Source organism: Haliotis asinina, chromosome 12, assembly GCF_037392515.1.
Source record: "Haliotis asinina isolate JCU_RB_2024 chromosome 12, JCU_Hal_asi_v2, whole genome shotgun sequence".
In the NCBI taxonomy this organism is placed as follows: Eukaryota; Metazoa; Mollusca; class Gastropoda; order Lepetellida; family Haliotidae; genus Haliotis; species Haliotis asinina.
The window spans coordinates 18,838,100-18,853,118 of NC_090291.1; the positions used below are offsets into that span (position 1 = coordinate 18,838,100).

A 15,019-nucleotide genomic window follows, 5' to 3' on the forward strand; every position below is an offset into this window, starting at 1 on the left:
TGGACCAGACGATCCAGTGATCAACAACATGAGCCTCGATCTGCGCAATTGGGAACCGATGACATGTGTCAACCAAGTCAGCCTGACAACGTTAGTCGCTTCTTACTACAAGCATAATCGCCCTTTATGACAAGCATGAGTTGCTGAAGACCCATTCTACCCTGGATCTTCACGGGTCTGCTGAATGAATGAGTGTATGAGTGAGTCAAATTTCACGCCCCTTTTAGCAGCAATATGACGTCGAGGGACACCAGAAATGACTTCACACACCGTACCCATGTGGAGAATCGAACCCGTGCCTTCGGCGCTTTAACCGCTATACTACATGCACCCTACCATCCTATACCATGTTGAAAAATCAATTATTTGTTGGATGTATTTAACATTGGAAAGGGAAAGAGCGATGCAGTTAATCTATGATCCATAGATTCGTCGAATAATATTTTTTTCATTGTGGCCACTACAGTAATACATGTGTCATCGTCTCCTGAATTGAGCTTCTTTGGACTCGGTATAGGAGGCATGCTGCTTGTTCTGGCGGCCATTACTGGGGTCTGTTTCTTGAGAAGGTACGAAAACATCTAATACAGATAGAATATACTTAATCTGTAAAATATCAAATGAGTTAGAGAGTTTATTTTTACACCACACTAATATTCCAGCTACATGGTGGTGGTGGTGGTGGTATATACATAATAGAGTCTCGACCAGACAGTCCAGTGATCAATAGCATAAGCATCGATCTGCGCAACTGGGATGTGATGACGTGTGGCAACCAAGTCAGTGAGTCTGATCAGCCGATCCCGTTAGTCACCTGTCACGACAAGCATGGGTTACCGAGGATCAAGTCTAATCCGTATCGTCATTGGTCGTAAAATATCGAGATCAAAAAGACCTGGTTGGAAGCGTATTGGTCTGTTAATATCATTATTAGACAAAAAGCAATCAATACTACATTCATTTCAAATACTGCGCTCACATAGGGCCTTTGGTTCCCTTTAGATGGCATCAAAATTACTCGACTGCAACACTGTTTGTTGCAGGAACGAAACAAGAATAATAAAATCTTGTCTTAGGAAGGAAACAAGAACAACAGAATGTATAATTATGCATTTCTTCCAAGCTTAATTTTATGATGACACACCGTGTTTCAGGCAGAAGAAACTGTGTTTTCAAGGTGGGAATCAACTAAAACACTCCAATTCAGCCACAGGAAACATCATCCACGATTTAGCTGCCCAGGCACAAACCAGACGTGAAGCATATGCTGTCATAAAACCTCCTGACGCAGCAGTTGGAACACCGGCGTCATCCACGCTTCTATCGGCGATAGTCAGACCCAGTGTTCACAGTGACCACACCTACATCAACAACGAACAGGTTAATGATGAGAATGTGTACAACGTTTTGTCCCACAACCCCAAGATGCCCGTTAGGCATGAAAATCTTTACAACCATCTATCAGGATCTGACCGACGAAACAGATATAAGGGAGACTATGACACAGCAAACTTTGTACCTCAGACAGAAGAGGAACACTTCCACACATCCACAGCTGCCGGGCGTATCGAGTGGTCTGGTCGTTGAAGAGGACAATGTGATCGGTCAGCACGACTCTCCCGGAATAGTTAATGCTGTCGCTGGGGTATATGACGACGTGGCTATTGATGAGGGTGACTATGACACGGCACAGCTGGGAAGGAATGCCGGCAGAGTTGATAATTGTTACAGTTAGTCATAAACAGATGACAACTAAACCATGGAAATAGCATATAGGACATTTGATCAACATAATGTATGTATGTATGTATGTATGTATGTATGTATGTATGTATGTATGTATGTATGTATGTATGTATGTATGTATGTATGTATGTATGTATGTATGTGTGTGTGTGTGTGTGTGTGTGTGTGTGTGTGTGTGCGTGTGTGTGCGTGTGTGTGTGTATGTGTGTGTGATGTTATGTTTTGTAAACTAAAGCAACACTGCAATCTGTCTATTGTATATACAACTATATATATTTTGAGGCTCTTGAGAGGTATATAGAAGTTGGTATTCTGATATAAGACAGAATGTTATGGATGTCAACTTCTTCTTTATTAAAGAAGAATAAAGAAGAAGTTGACATCCATAACTTTTTCTCTGATACATGTATAATGCATTGTATATAGGCCTGAGTCTAAAGACTAAAGAAGATACGTACGATATCGCAAGTAAAAGGTTGCCAGACCACCAATGGTACCTGCAACCATGACGTTAACGTCGAAGACGGTAGAGGAGACACACCGACTACTACAATACAATACGGGGGTTTTCTTTCAAGAGAGTCTTGAAGGGCATCTTGGAGGTGATGACTAGTCTGCAGAGAGGAACACGAGAACGTCTAAACAAGGACATTTCTAACTAATGCATGAATATATATATATAATAAATTCCTGATTCATGACAATTTTTGTTCCTGGTGCTGCATTGAGTGAATGGATGAGTAGGTGTTCGAGCTGCTTTTAGCAATATTCCAGCAATATCACCGGCGGGGGTCAGAATTGGATCACACATTGTACCATGTTGGGAATCAAACCAGGATCTCCATGGTGAAGAGTGAACGCTTTAACAATTAGGCGACTAACGGGATCGGGTGGTCAGGCTCGTTGAATTGGTTGACACATGTCATCGGTTCCCAATTGCGCAGATCGATGCTTATGCTGTTGATCACAGAATTGTCTGGTCCAGACTCGATTGTTTACAGACCGCCGCCATGTAGCTGGAATATTGCTGAGTGCGGTGTAAATCTAAGCTCGCACACTCACTCACTCACTCACTCACTCACTCACTTATTACATTCAATACATGTCATATTTGTGCATACATAAACGTGAGCTTGATTATTTTGATTTATACTCTTGACAAAATTCAAACTTCACAATTTGTAAACCCACATGTTTGATTGAATGTATTCTCTTCCTAAAACCTACAGGGCAAGATTTTTTTCCACATTTCATAATATTCAACATTTTCCAAGTATACATATAGAAGTCTTTATAAAAGGTCACAATTTCATATTGCTGTTTCTTCTTCTATTATAAGAACATACTGTGTTCAGGGTGATTTTCATGGACACGTTCATTGACTGCGGAACTTCTTTGTACATTGAAGGTTTTCCTCAGGAGCTGATGATATAGAAGGCCATACCATGCATACGCTTGGTGTGGTTCATTGGAAACTGGCAGCACATTGATGCATCAAATAAGTTTTACACTTGCCCGGATTATCAACCGGGATTTGCTTCATCGTGACCAAAGCAACATGGTCTCTGTGGACGCCTTTGTGGTGTTTGCGATGGTGTTTTGTATGTCAAGCTGAAACAAATTCTTACTCGACATCATCACACGGCTGGCGGTGTCGAAATGACCTGCAGCTGCAGATTGGGGCTCTCCAGCTTCAAGACGTCCTGTAGTAGCAGTGAGATTTGTGGCATTGAACCTCGACATTCACCAACACACAACACGCGTAATCCAAAATGTTGACCCCTTTTGTAGTCTATGTCACTGCACATAATTGTCACAACTAGCAAGTACCAGTGAAGATGCGTAGTTAGAATAAACCTTCAGTAAACCATTCTTGTCGTAAAAGGCGACTATGCTTGTCGTAAGAGGCGACTATGCTTGTCGTAAGACGGGACTATGCTTGTCGTAAAAGGCGACTATGCTTGTCGTAAGAGGCAACAAAGAGGGTCGGGTTTGCGGACATGCTTGACACGTCATCGTATCCTAATTCATCGTCATTCTGTCTGATCCAGACTCAATTATTTACACTATGTAGCTGTAAATTGCTGTGTCCGGCGTAGAACTAAACTCTCTCACCCACTCACAACTTCCAAGTGCAGTCAGCTTTATACTCCATTGCAATGACATTTTCGCGCAAGAAATTGTCGATAGCAATACAAAAGTTAAAGGTACAATTGATAAAGACACTTCAGGTAACTTCAAACAATTTCAGTCGGACATGTTTGGAACACTAGGTGCTGAATACTATCACAAAATCATTGGCGCGATTTAACTAACAGTTCTAGTTACAGGATGAAAACCAGAAACATTACAAATACATTAAAATATTTTATTTCCTTGTTGCCGAGTCCTTCGCAAGCAACTGAAGGGACATCACACTACTAGAGACCATGGGGACTTACAGTGCCTTTGTACCCTGCATGGACCCCTGGGGCTGAGGTGTTTCCAATCTAGTGAGGGTAGGGGGTCGTTGATTTCGTACATGCCATACCGGGGTTCACTTACTAGCCATAAATTATGTACGGTCCCTGATGGACATTCTAGTAAGGGTGTCAGTGAATGAGTATGATTTTTACGCTGCTGTTAGCAACCCAAAAACTCGTTTTGGCACCAATGTGGGAAAAAGAATCCAGATCACCAGCATTAAGAGCAAATACTTTAAACGAAAGACTAGTCCCACCCTTGAAACACTCACTCATCAATTAATAATTATGAATTTAAGTGAGTGAGTGAGTTAAAATTTATCGTCACATCGGCAATACTTCAGCCATATCGTGACGAGAATAATTAATACTCTGCATAATAATTAATGGTACCTTGCAAAAATAACTGTCAACGAGGACAGTATAATACCTAGAGTATCACAGTCTTGAGTTAAAGCATTTAAAAAACATAAATACTACGATTAAAAACACTGGAAAGCTTCAATGTACTTTGAATGTGTTGGGACGTACGTACCCTCTCAGGAGACAATAATTTTACATTAACTATGGAATCACACACTGCCCCTGTTTGATGAGGTCGTAAAATGATTCACAGTGTTTGTGGCTAACTGGTTAATCCTGTTATGTGTTTATTTTGCTTATTGAGCGTAGTTCTGTAACGCACAATGAGGTTGATGTCATATCAGTTCCGTAACATCCCGCCATACCGTTCTAGCGGCAGAGCCTCGTTTTGAGATTTCCACGATTTCCAGCTTTCCGTTCGTCAGAGTTCGCTGTACGACTGAGTACGCTGTACAGCATGTTTGTTATGATTAGAAGGAGCGTTGTGTTGCAATAAACAAGTGCTTAGACTTATCAAATCATACTGATTACTATTTAAACATCCAGTTAAATGGCATGGTCTAAAATCCTGGACTGGTTGTTGCACTAAGCTGCGCAAAAGGACGGAACCCAGTAAACAGGAAACAAGACTGTTATGTACTCAATGTTTTGACATGCACTTCAACTTACTGTAACAGCGAATTACTTCATGTCCAGTTCTACTTCCTGGTTAGGGTCAACGTGGTGTGCAGTAAAGATGAAAGGCAGAGCTGGACGTATGAGGCTAGTGATATGGCTTGTTGCCCATGGCGTGCAGCTGATTCACGTAGACAGTGAACAGATAGGTGAGTTGATGTTTATGGCATTTTAACACTTAAAGGAAACTGGCATGCCTGGCAATTTCTTTAGTGTCTTTGAAATACTTTTGTATTGTCTCATAACTCTGGTTATAAGACGTGAATCATCTGTACAGTGACTGATGATTCCTTGTAAGTCAGTATCTATGGTACACACAAGTATCATTCAGTATCTATGGTTTACACAAGAAGCATTTAATATTAATGGTTTACACAAGAATCATTCAGTATCTATGGTATACACAAGAATCAATCAGTATTTATGGTTTACACAAGAAGCATTCAGTATCTATGGTATACACAAGAAGCATTCAGTATCTATGGTTTACACAAGATTCATTCTATATCTATGGTTTACACAAGAATCATTCAGTATTTATGGTTTACACAAGAAGCATTTAGTATCTATGGCATACACAAGAATCATTCAGTATCTATGGTTTACACAAGAATCATTCAGTATCTGTGGTTAACACAAGAATCATTCAGTATCTATGGTTTACACAAGATTCATTCAGTATCTGTGGTTTACACAAGAATCATTCAGTATTTATTGTTTACACAAGAATCAATCAGTATCTATGGTTTACACAAGAATCAATCAGTATCTATGGTTTACACAAGAATCATTCAGTATCTATGGTTTACACATGTATCTGAGGTTTATGATGATTAGACAAGGGGCGAAGACTACACTTCACATAGGGGAAATGTGGAAGAAGTGGATGAATCGTTCAGTCACATTCCGAATGCTGACTCACATGCATGATGGGTCTCTACACAAAAACAGCGCACCGCAATGTGGAACATAGTACCACTTTAATTATTTACTTATATACATAAGTGTTTATTTATATGTTTATGATGTTTCATGACTTCGACTGCCTTTCACAGTTTCTTTGTCAACAGGAATACATACATACATACATACGTACGTACGTACGTACGTACGTACATACATACATACATACATACATACATACATACATGCATACATACATAGCTCTATTATCAATATTAAATAGACTACACCATCCCTTTGACGGGACCTCTGTTCGACAGTAACCCATAATTGTCAAGATATTGTCATTATTGATGACGTCTTCAGCTTAGATCCGCTATGATGTATGAAATTGTCTCTTTTTAATATTTAGCACAAACGCATGGGACAATGAGTGTCATCAACGATAAGTCAACTTGGTGGGGATCTCAGAGAAGATGTCGTGATGAATTTCAAGCGGATTTATTTCAATCAGGTCACATTCCTCTAGACACAGCTGACAATCTAAATCTATCCACCTATTACTGGATCGGTGCTATGGCGTATGGCACATGGAATTGGACACGTATGTGTTTCCTATTTTTGTCCAACACATCTGATGATACTACATTTACAATAGTGTTAGGCATCGCCCATTAATAAACTCACACTGATTTTGCCTGCACTTGATATTACAAATACCTTTTATTGATGTCCTTTAAAGTCGGCAAGTAGCCGTCTTCTCAGGGGTTATATGTGTGTATTAGTTCTCTTGTCTTAGAATAATGTGGATTGAATGGCATTTCAAAATGATAGATCCCCTATGACAGATGCCCACTTCTTTATCATGAGAAACACACTGTTTCTGAGTATGTCCTTACTCCATGCCCACGTCTTTATTATGATGAACACAATGTTTCCGTGTATATCCTTACTCCATGAACACACCTTTATTATGAAGAACACAATGTTTCGGAGTATATCCTTATATAGGGTATGTTCCTATAGAACAAAAGGAAGCAAACACTAAAAGTCAATTAGCACTGATAAATAAAGAAGTTGATGTCCATTGAAAAAGCTCTCTAATGTGGATTGTCCTCCTGGGAGGATACATAACTGCCAACACATTTAAAGTAAATCAAAACCTAAATTTAATACTGTCTTTAATTGTAATATATATCTCATTTTAATGCATGGTTAGTATGTCAAAAGTGCTAATAGGTGAAGGGATTCTGTAAATCCAGCTGGGTTCATTCATGAAACAAATGTACAGTAAGTCCCCATGGTCCCTAGTATCTACGTTTAGTCGTTGGAAATCTATAGCAATTTTATGTTGCTTTTCATCTATAGTTAAAATGTTTGAGGATTTAGTTTCTAGATTTAAATTCATATCTAAACTAGTTGTTTTGCTGTCCTTCGATGACAGATTTTACAATTTAGCTTTGATTATTATATATCTATGACTTGATTTAGTTACAATACGCTTGAAATAGTGATACTTAAATTCTGAAGTCACTCACTCAAGACTAAAGGCTAAATATGGTGTCCTTGTACTACAACCCGTCACATATGTGAGCTAATCGGAATTACTCATACTTGTACCAGCTGACAAAACAGCCCTCTACCAGTACGCTGGCTACCGGAAACTCCCAACTGTACCGACCACGTATGGGACCTTTGTTGACAACTCGGTCTTCCGGTGCAACCGTCACTGTAAGGAGGACTATTCGGTATTTGGCCTCAGTGTATGTATGCGTTGGAATTTGTGACAGTAGGACAGTACACAGACGGAAGTGCAAGACACTATACTTAGTATATAATATGAAGAACGTCTAGGGGATGATACATTTTTCGAATTTTAGGCCCTGGGAGAGAACGTTCGAAAGTAAATTTGAACTTACCAGAATTTTAAAAAGTAGCATTTCTGTAATTATAAATCATGGCAAAATTTGCCTACAGTCCCCAATGGCTGACGGGATGGTGTAAATCCAGCTAGGGTCCATGAATGTATTCATTTAATGGTGTTTGTAATTGTAATATTGTATTCAGGTACGGATATACTGAATCTGAATTATTTTATCTCTTTGTTGCTAGGGAAAGACGTGCTATTGTTTTAAAACAGTCCCCGAGGATGAATGGAAGACGCGTGGTGCCGAAGTCCCGTGTGCTGGTAACTTGGATGAAAGATGTGGCACTGTGGACGGGATGTCTGTGTATCACCTGGGTAGATAATCAGATCATTTTGTTGTTGCTGTTTATTGTTTGTCCAGCTAGCTACATGACACTGTCTATAGATTGTCGAGACTAAACCGAACAGTCCAATGACTGACACCATGAGCATCTATTTACGAAACTGAGCTACAATAGCATGAAGAAAGCCTGATCAACTAATACCATTACAGATACACCCCGATCCATTAGCTGACAACAGCTAAGGAAACAGATGGACACGAATTGTAGAACTAAAATATATAATGTGATACTCAAGCAAGCAGCACTGAGGCACATTTGAAAAACCTACACAAGGACTTACGAACAGATAAAACGAAGTAATCTTCCTATTTCCTAATTCCATTCGTAATTTCATTTATCATACAATGGATATCGTTCTCGGCAGGATAAAGCCAATGCATATTTTCGTATCCGTTGGTCTCATATACGAACATAAATGCAAATTAGAGAGGTCATATGCAAAGGACTACTTTATAAACAAACATGACGTCACGGCTAGCTGTGATCGTATCAGGAGTGAGTGAGTTTGGTTTTACGCCGCTTTTAGCAATATTCCAGCGATATCACGGCGGGGGACACCAGAATATGGGCCTCACACTTTATACCCATGTGGGGAATCGAACCCGGGTCTTCGGCGTGACGAGCGAACGCTTTAACCATTAGGCTACCCCACCGCCCCTGATCGTGTAAGGGTTGACGATACGATCAGTGCTTTGATCCAAGATAACTCTTGTTTGGTGATGACAGATTGGGCGGATTAAGAAGCGAAGATAGAAATCACAGGCTTACAAAGCTGCCAACTCCTAGTTCGCTAACCGACTGCCAGTGTGAGCAAGCAGAGCATGAGTTACACAATGAGATAATTTTATTTTAGTTACCTTGTGAATAGTTTATGAGCGCTTGAGTTAACATAACATGATCACGCTTGATCAGCAAGTTAGGTATGTAATATTTCGGATGTATGGCCTTTCCTGTGAATGGAAAATAGACCCTCATTATTCTATTTTAATGTAATCTAACATCATGATATTTTGTTATATTCAAATCGGTCAGCAGACAACCACTGTCAGAATGATATTTTGTCACTGTCAGTGCAGGAACTGATGACGTACTGAGACAATGTGTAAAATGATAGCGGCCGAAATAAATTCCAAAGAACCAAGATCGAATAATATATCTGTTTTGACTTTAAAACAGTAAATATCAATAAAGAAGTATAAAATATCCCAGTACTCACGTAAGGTTGTCCTACCTGAATGTCAAGAGAACGTTAAACTGTAACTATCTTTGCACATTCCACAAAGTTTTGTCTCCCGATATTTGACACTTGAAATTGCAGGCCTGGTTTTTTCAAGTTCTATAGTAAAAATGACATTGAATGATTAATGACTTAGCGCATTCGTGTCTTTTAAGGTGGTCAATGACCTGCATTAAAGTACTGTACGGAAATAGAATAAAACTTCGTTTTTTCACGTTTATCTCCACACTTTATGTGGTTGATATACGAAAGTGTGAAAATATGTTAAAATAGGTTGAGCCTAACTACAGTTCCAGTGGTTGGAAGATGTAGGCAGTGCAGGTATTTCATGCCAGGTGAGTCGACTTTTCGTCGTCATACCTGGCTGAGAGCGACCTAATTGCCATCTATAGTCTGAGCTACTGCTCTCAGCAACTACTCACGTTTCTAAGTTTTGCTCGATTTCGCGATTAAACACGCTTTTCTGTAGGTCCTCTTACGCATCCCACCGAATGATCAGTTAGGCCAAAGTGAGTTATTTTGATATATGCTATTTGCGGTTGTGTAACTATAAGAGATACAGAGTAACATCCTAAAAACAGTTTTGTTGTTTTTTTCTATTTCCGACATTAGGAATAAATACTATGCGTTTAGCTCGCCAAAACTCGCTAAATACAATAACAATTCTCAATGCAGGATATTAATCACCCCAAAGCAAACTCGAGTGATAACCCATGTTACCTTGCCTGGACATTTTTATGTCAAATATAAATGCCTAAATGTTTTAACGTTCGACCTGACTATATTGATTTTCTTCCAGGGGAAACACAGTTCATCCCTAAACCGACCGGGAAATGCGCCTACGTTTATAAAAACTATGCAGGAGACATTTACATGACAACAACATCATGTTCAGAAGACAATAAATTCTTATGTTCTTTTACGAGTAAGTGATAACACGGCACCTTTCTGTATTTCCACATATTTTTAGAACAGTCTGTTTAAAAAGTAAATGATAACACGGCATCTTTCTGCATTTCCACATATATTTGTAACAATCTCTTTAACAAGTAAATGATAACACGGCATCTTTCTGCATTTCCACATACTTTTATAACAATCTCTTTAACAAGTAAGTGATAGTACGACATCTTTCTGTATTTCCACATATTTTTAGAACAGTCTGTTTAAAAAGTAAATGATAGCACGGCATCTTTCTGCATTTCCACATACATTTGTAACAATCTCTTTAACAAGTAAATGATAACACTGCATCTTTCTGTATTTCCACATATTTTTATAACAATCTCTTTAACAAGTAAGTGATAGTACGACATCTTTCTGTACTTCCACATATTTTTATAACAGACTGTTTAAAAAGTAAATGATAGCACGGCATCTTTCTGTATTTCCACATATATTTGTAACAATCTCTTTAAAAAGTAAATGATAACACTGCATCTTTCTGTATTTCCACATATTTTTATAACAATCTCTTTAACAAGTAAGTGATAACACATATTTTATAACAATCTCTGTTGAAACTGTTTTTTACTTTAATTTCAAATAATTCTATGATTTTAGGTAGATCGTTCAACAGCACGTGTCAAAATAACGTCTCTCCTTCAAACACAAGTCTACCTTGGTCAACGGCGAATGGTTACTGCAATCTACTTACATTAGCAACAAGGACATGTGTAAATCTTGCACAACTGTTGCCACAACCGTTAAACTACTGGATTGGTTTGCGCATGTTAACGTCAGTGAAATGGCTAAATGGCAAGTATTCGAGCGAAAAATGAGTCTGCATTCATACCTTTCCATGTTTGTGCTAAGGGATGAAGCATTGTCAATTTTTATACCATGAAGGAACGTTTTCAATTCTGATGCCACAAAGGAATTCAGATAATTTTCATAGGAGGGAACATAATCGGTTCTGATGCCATGAAGGATTTCAGGTCAGGTTTAAAGGAAAGAACATTTTCACTTGAGACTGATGTGCACTATTGCTATAATAAGCTGATTTCTGTTTGTGATTTGTGTCTTCTTTGAAGGGCGCGATGTAGTCAGTGACGCACATATAGGTGAAACTGAATTCCCCAGCAGCCTGTCAACATGTCTTGCAGTTATAAAAGACGGGTCATCTAATACCATGAGATACGAGTGGCTATCATGTGAGAAACCCCATGGATTCATTTGCAGTATTGGTAAGTGTGTTGTTGAGCAAACCTTGCCGTTAGTCCAGGTTCTTTTGAAGCAGGGTTAAAGCGTTCGCTCGCCACGCCAAAGACCCGGGTTCATAACATGGGTACAGTGTGTGGAGCCCATTTCTGGTGTCCCCCGCCGAGACATTGCGTCCATATCGCTTAAAGCGGCCTAAAACCATACTCACTCACTTTCTCTTAAAGCTGAAAACGCAAAATAGACATCTCTTTCAATTCACAAATGAGAAGCTTAATTAATGTAAGAAACTGAGTGAGTGAGTGAGTTTAGTTTTATGCCGCACTCAGCAATATCCCAGCTGTAATCCAATGATCAACAGTATGAACATCGTATCACACAAATACAAACCGATGGCATGTGTTAACCAAGTAAGAAATTGAATGAGGGTAATAATTCTAGTCGCTATAACACATGTTTCTGTCTTTATTTCAAATCCTATGGATAAAGCGATAAATAGCGGCTTCACATCATGAGTAATATAGAGTCCATTTTCTTTGAAAGGCCCGACGGAAAACATCGGGATCACGGATATCAGGGCGATTGGTAAGCATTTCTAAGATGTTCTCTCTTTCCCAGTATGGCATTTGAAGTAAACTTTTGTAAGTAAGTGAAAGAAAGCATTTAATATGACTATATCAGTTCAGATAGAAGCAGTTGCTTTATCAGATACTAGTGACTAATGAGCACACTGTGACTTAGGAAATAGTATGTCAGTTTCAATAAGAGGGCTGTGGGATAGTGTAGTGCTTAAAGCGTTCGATCGTCACGCTGAAGACCCGGTTCGATTCCCCGCATGGGTACAATATTCCGATGTCCCCGAGGGCTGCAATATTGCTAAAAGTGGCGTAAAACAAAACTCACTCACTCACTCATCCTTACTTGTGTAAGGTAAACGTAAATATATAGTAAGAGAACACCGTATACATAGAGTGAGGGAGGGACAAAACAACATTTCGTCATATCCGTCAGTTCGTCATAAGGCTTTTCTATACGTAGATTCTATACATGCCTCCTTCACTAGAACTGATAAGTTCACACATTACCCACACTCACATATCATCATGAATTCTGAAATCCTTTCTCATTGTAGGAATGTACATTGGTATTGGTATTGGGTGTACATTACTTGTGACTGCCATATGTGTTCCGATCCTCATGAAAAGGTGAGAAATTTCGAAATTAAACTTTGCTTCATTGATTGATTGCCGCAGTCAGTAATAATTTAGCTATGTGGCAGCAATAATCGAGTCTGCAATCGAGTCTCCAATGATCAACAGTATGAGCATCGTACTACACAAATAGGAACCGATGGCATGTGTTAACCAAGTCGACGAGCCTGACCACCCGACCCCGTTAGTCGTCTCTCACGACAAGCATGATTTATTGAAGACCAGTTCTAACCCGGATGTTACACAAGTGTATATCCTTATGCAGTGTGTTAAATCATTCTTCCCCTGACAGTGGTGTTGTAACTAAGGATACGCCCACTGACATGTGATTGAAGATTTCCCTTTTGCCGTACTTCCTCTTCTTTTGTTCTTGTACGGCGTTCGAACTGTTACATATCTATGACATAAACATATCCAAGTATGAAGTAAAAGTCGAAAACTACATTTGTGAATTTTCACTTTAACATTCATGTGATATCGACCAAAAAACGACTTTGAAACAGACAATCTTGAAGTGTCAACTTAGTGTCAGACATAACCTCCTGTGATGTAAATAAATACGAGAGGAGTCGATTGGGTAGCCTGCTTGTTATAGCTTTCACTCATCACGTAGTGGCCAGGGGTTCGATTCCCCCCATATGGCGCCCCATCCGCGATATTGCTGGAATACTACTAAAAGCGGTATAAAATGTACCCACTATTAGACATAATTTCGTGTGTATTGAGCAAGGAGGTACGGACGGCTGTGTAGTCTAAGAGCCGCCAGTCACTTTCACGACAAACTTAGTATCATACCTTGCCAAAGTTTTTTGTACTATTGCTTGCGCCTTCGCTCGCTCCCTCCCTGTCCTCCCTCCCTCAAACATTGTGTGTACAGATATATGAGAAAACCACTTTATCGCAGTGTTCCTCTATTTATTCTCAGATTTTCACCAATAATGCGATACAAAACTTGTGAAGAGCCTTTAAAAAGCCGAACACTTGTGTGTTCCCTGATTTGTTTCCCACTGTATATGAAAAATCAGTGTTACATATGAATTTGTATTCAATCGCTCAATTTGTGTCATATGAACAATTTACCTCAATACTATTCTAATGATATCGTGGATATATGTTTCAGACAGAAAATGCTGTGTTTCAAGAGTAAAGAGGGCCATCAACAAGTTCAATTCCACACAGGAAGGACGACAAACGGTGTGGATATTGACAGTAGGCCTGAAAACTCAGAATACAGTGTCATAGATCAGCATGAACACAGGCTTACAAAACCTGAGTCCCCAGACGTTTATAACTTTCTGTCAGGAGCGACACAACAGAAGAGCAAGATGACCTGTATAAACCCCTACAGTCACCTCTCCGGACCTGGGAAACACACAAAGTACACAGGAGACTATGACACGACAGAGTCCTTGCAGCGTGGAGGAGACTCGAGTTCTGGAGCTACTGGACGGTACAGTGATACATCTTCTTGTGTAGACCAACAAGGTGAACGATGTCATCTTCTGGATGAACAGGAGACTGGGGAGAATCACTACAACGTCCTCGGCAAGCAGGTCTCTTCACGGGATGGTTCTAGTCACGTTGGTATCTACGACCGCATAGGTACGGAGAATGGGCTTTATGACCTAACGCTGCACGTAAAGACAGTCTTAAGAACTGACTCGTACAGTCACGTCAGTAGGCCTTATATGTATTTGGAGGACGGGCAATGTGAAGCTGTAGACACGAAAGGAAATAAGAACGCACAAGGTGATACCTATAACCACACTGCTTAGGATTATAGCAACTTAAAGAAGAAAATTAAAATGTTTAGCAACTTAAAGAAGGTAAATGTTTAGTGTTATAATATGTCACTTTGACGTTGACTTGACCGTGGTTGTAATGTTGAACATGAGCAATACAGACGTGATGGAGAAGACAGCCATCCAAAGTATTTCAACAGGACCTCGTGTCTGGAACCCATTCTTCTGATGTGCGGATTTGATTTTCCT

General features: G+C 39.5%; 1 protein-coding gene across 1 annotated transcript; it reads left to right on the forward strand.

Moving 5' to 3' along the window:
- Positions 1-5,312: 5,312 nt before the first annotated feature.
- LOC137257404 (uncharacterized) lies at positions 5,313-14,815 on the forward strand. The gene is made up of 10 exons (XM_067794737.1): positions 5,313-5,395; positions 6,562-6,753; positions 7,773-7,912; positions 8,262-8,391; positions 10,457-10,582; positions 11,221-11,379; positions 11,691-11,843; positions 12,361-12,402; positions 12,950-13,022; positions 14,149-14,815. The coding sequence occupies exons 1-10, from the start codon at positions 5,329-5,331 to the stop codon at positions 14,801-14,803; spliced, it is 1,737 nt and encodes a 578-aa protein (XP_067650838.1). The 5' UTR covers positions 5,313-5,328; the 3' UTR covers positions 14,804-14,815.
- Positions 14,816-15,019: the final 204 nt, after the last annotated feature.

Excerpts from the sequence above, each read along its gene's own strand:
- LOC137257404 (XM_067794737.1), top strand. The coding sequence starts at position 5,329 with ATGAGGCTAGTGATATGGCTTGTTGCCCATGGCGTGCAGCTGATTCAC. Across the intron at positions 6,754-7,772 it reads TGGCACATGGAATTGGACAC|CTGACAAAACAGCCCTCTAC; the intron begins GTATGTGTTTCC and ends TACTTGTACCAG. Across the intron at positions 11,380-11,690 it reads ACCGTTAAACTACTGGATTG|GGCGCGATGTAGTCAGTGAC; the intron begins GTTTGCGCATGT and ends TCTTCTTTGAAG.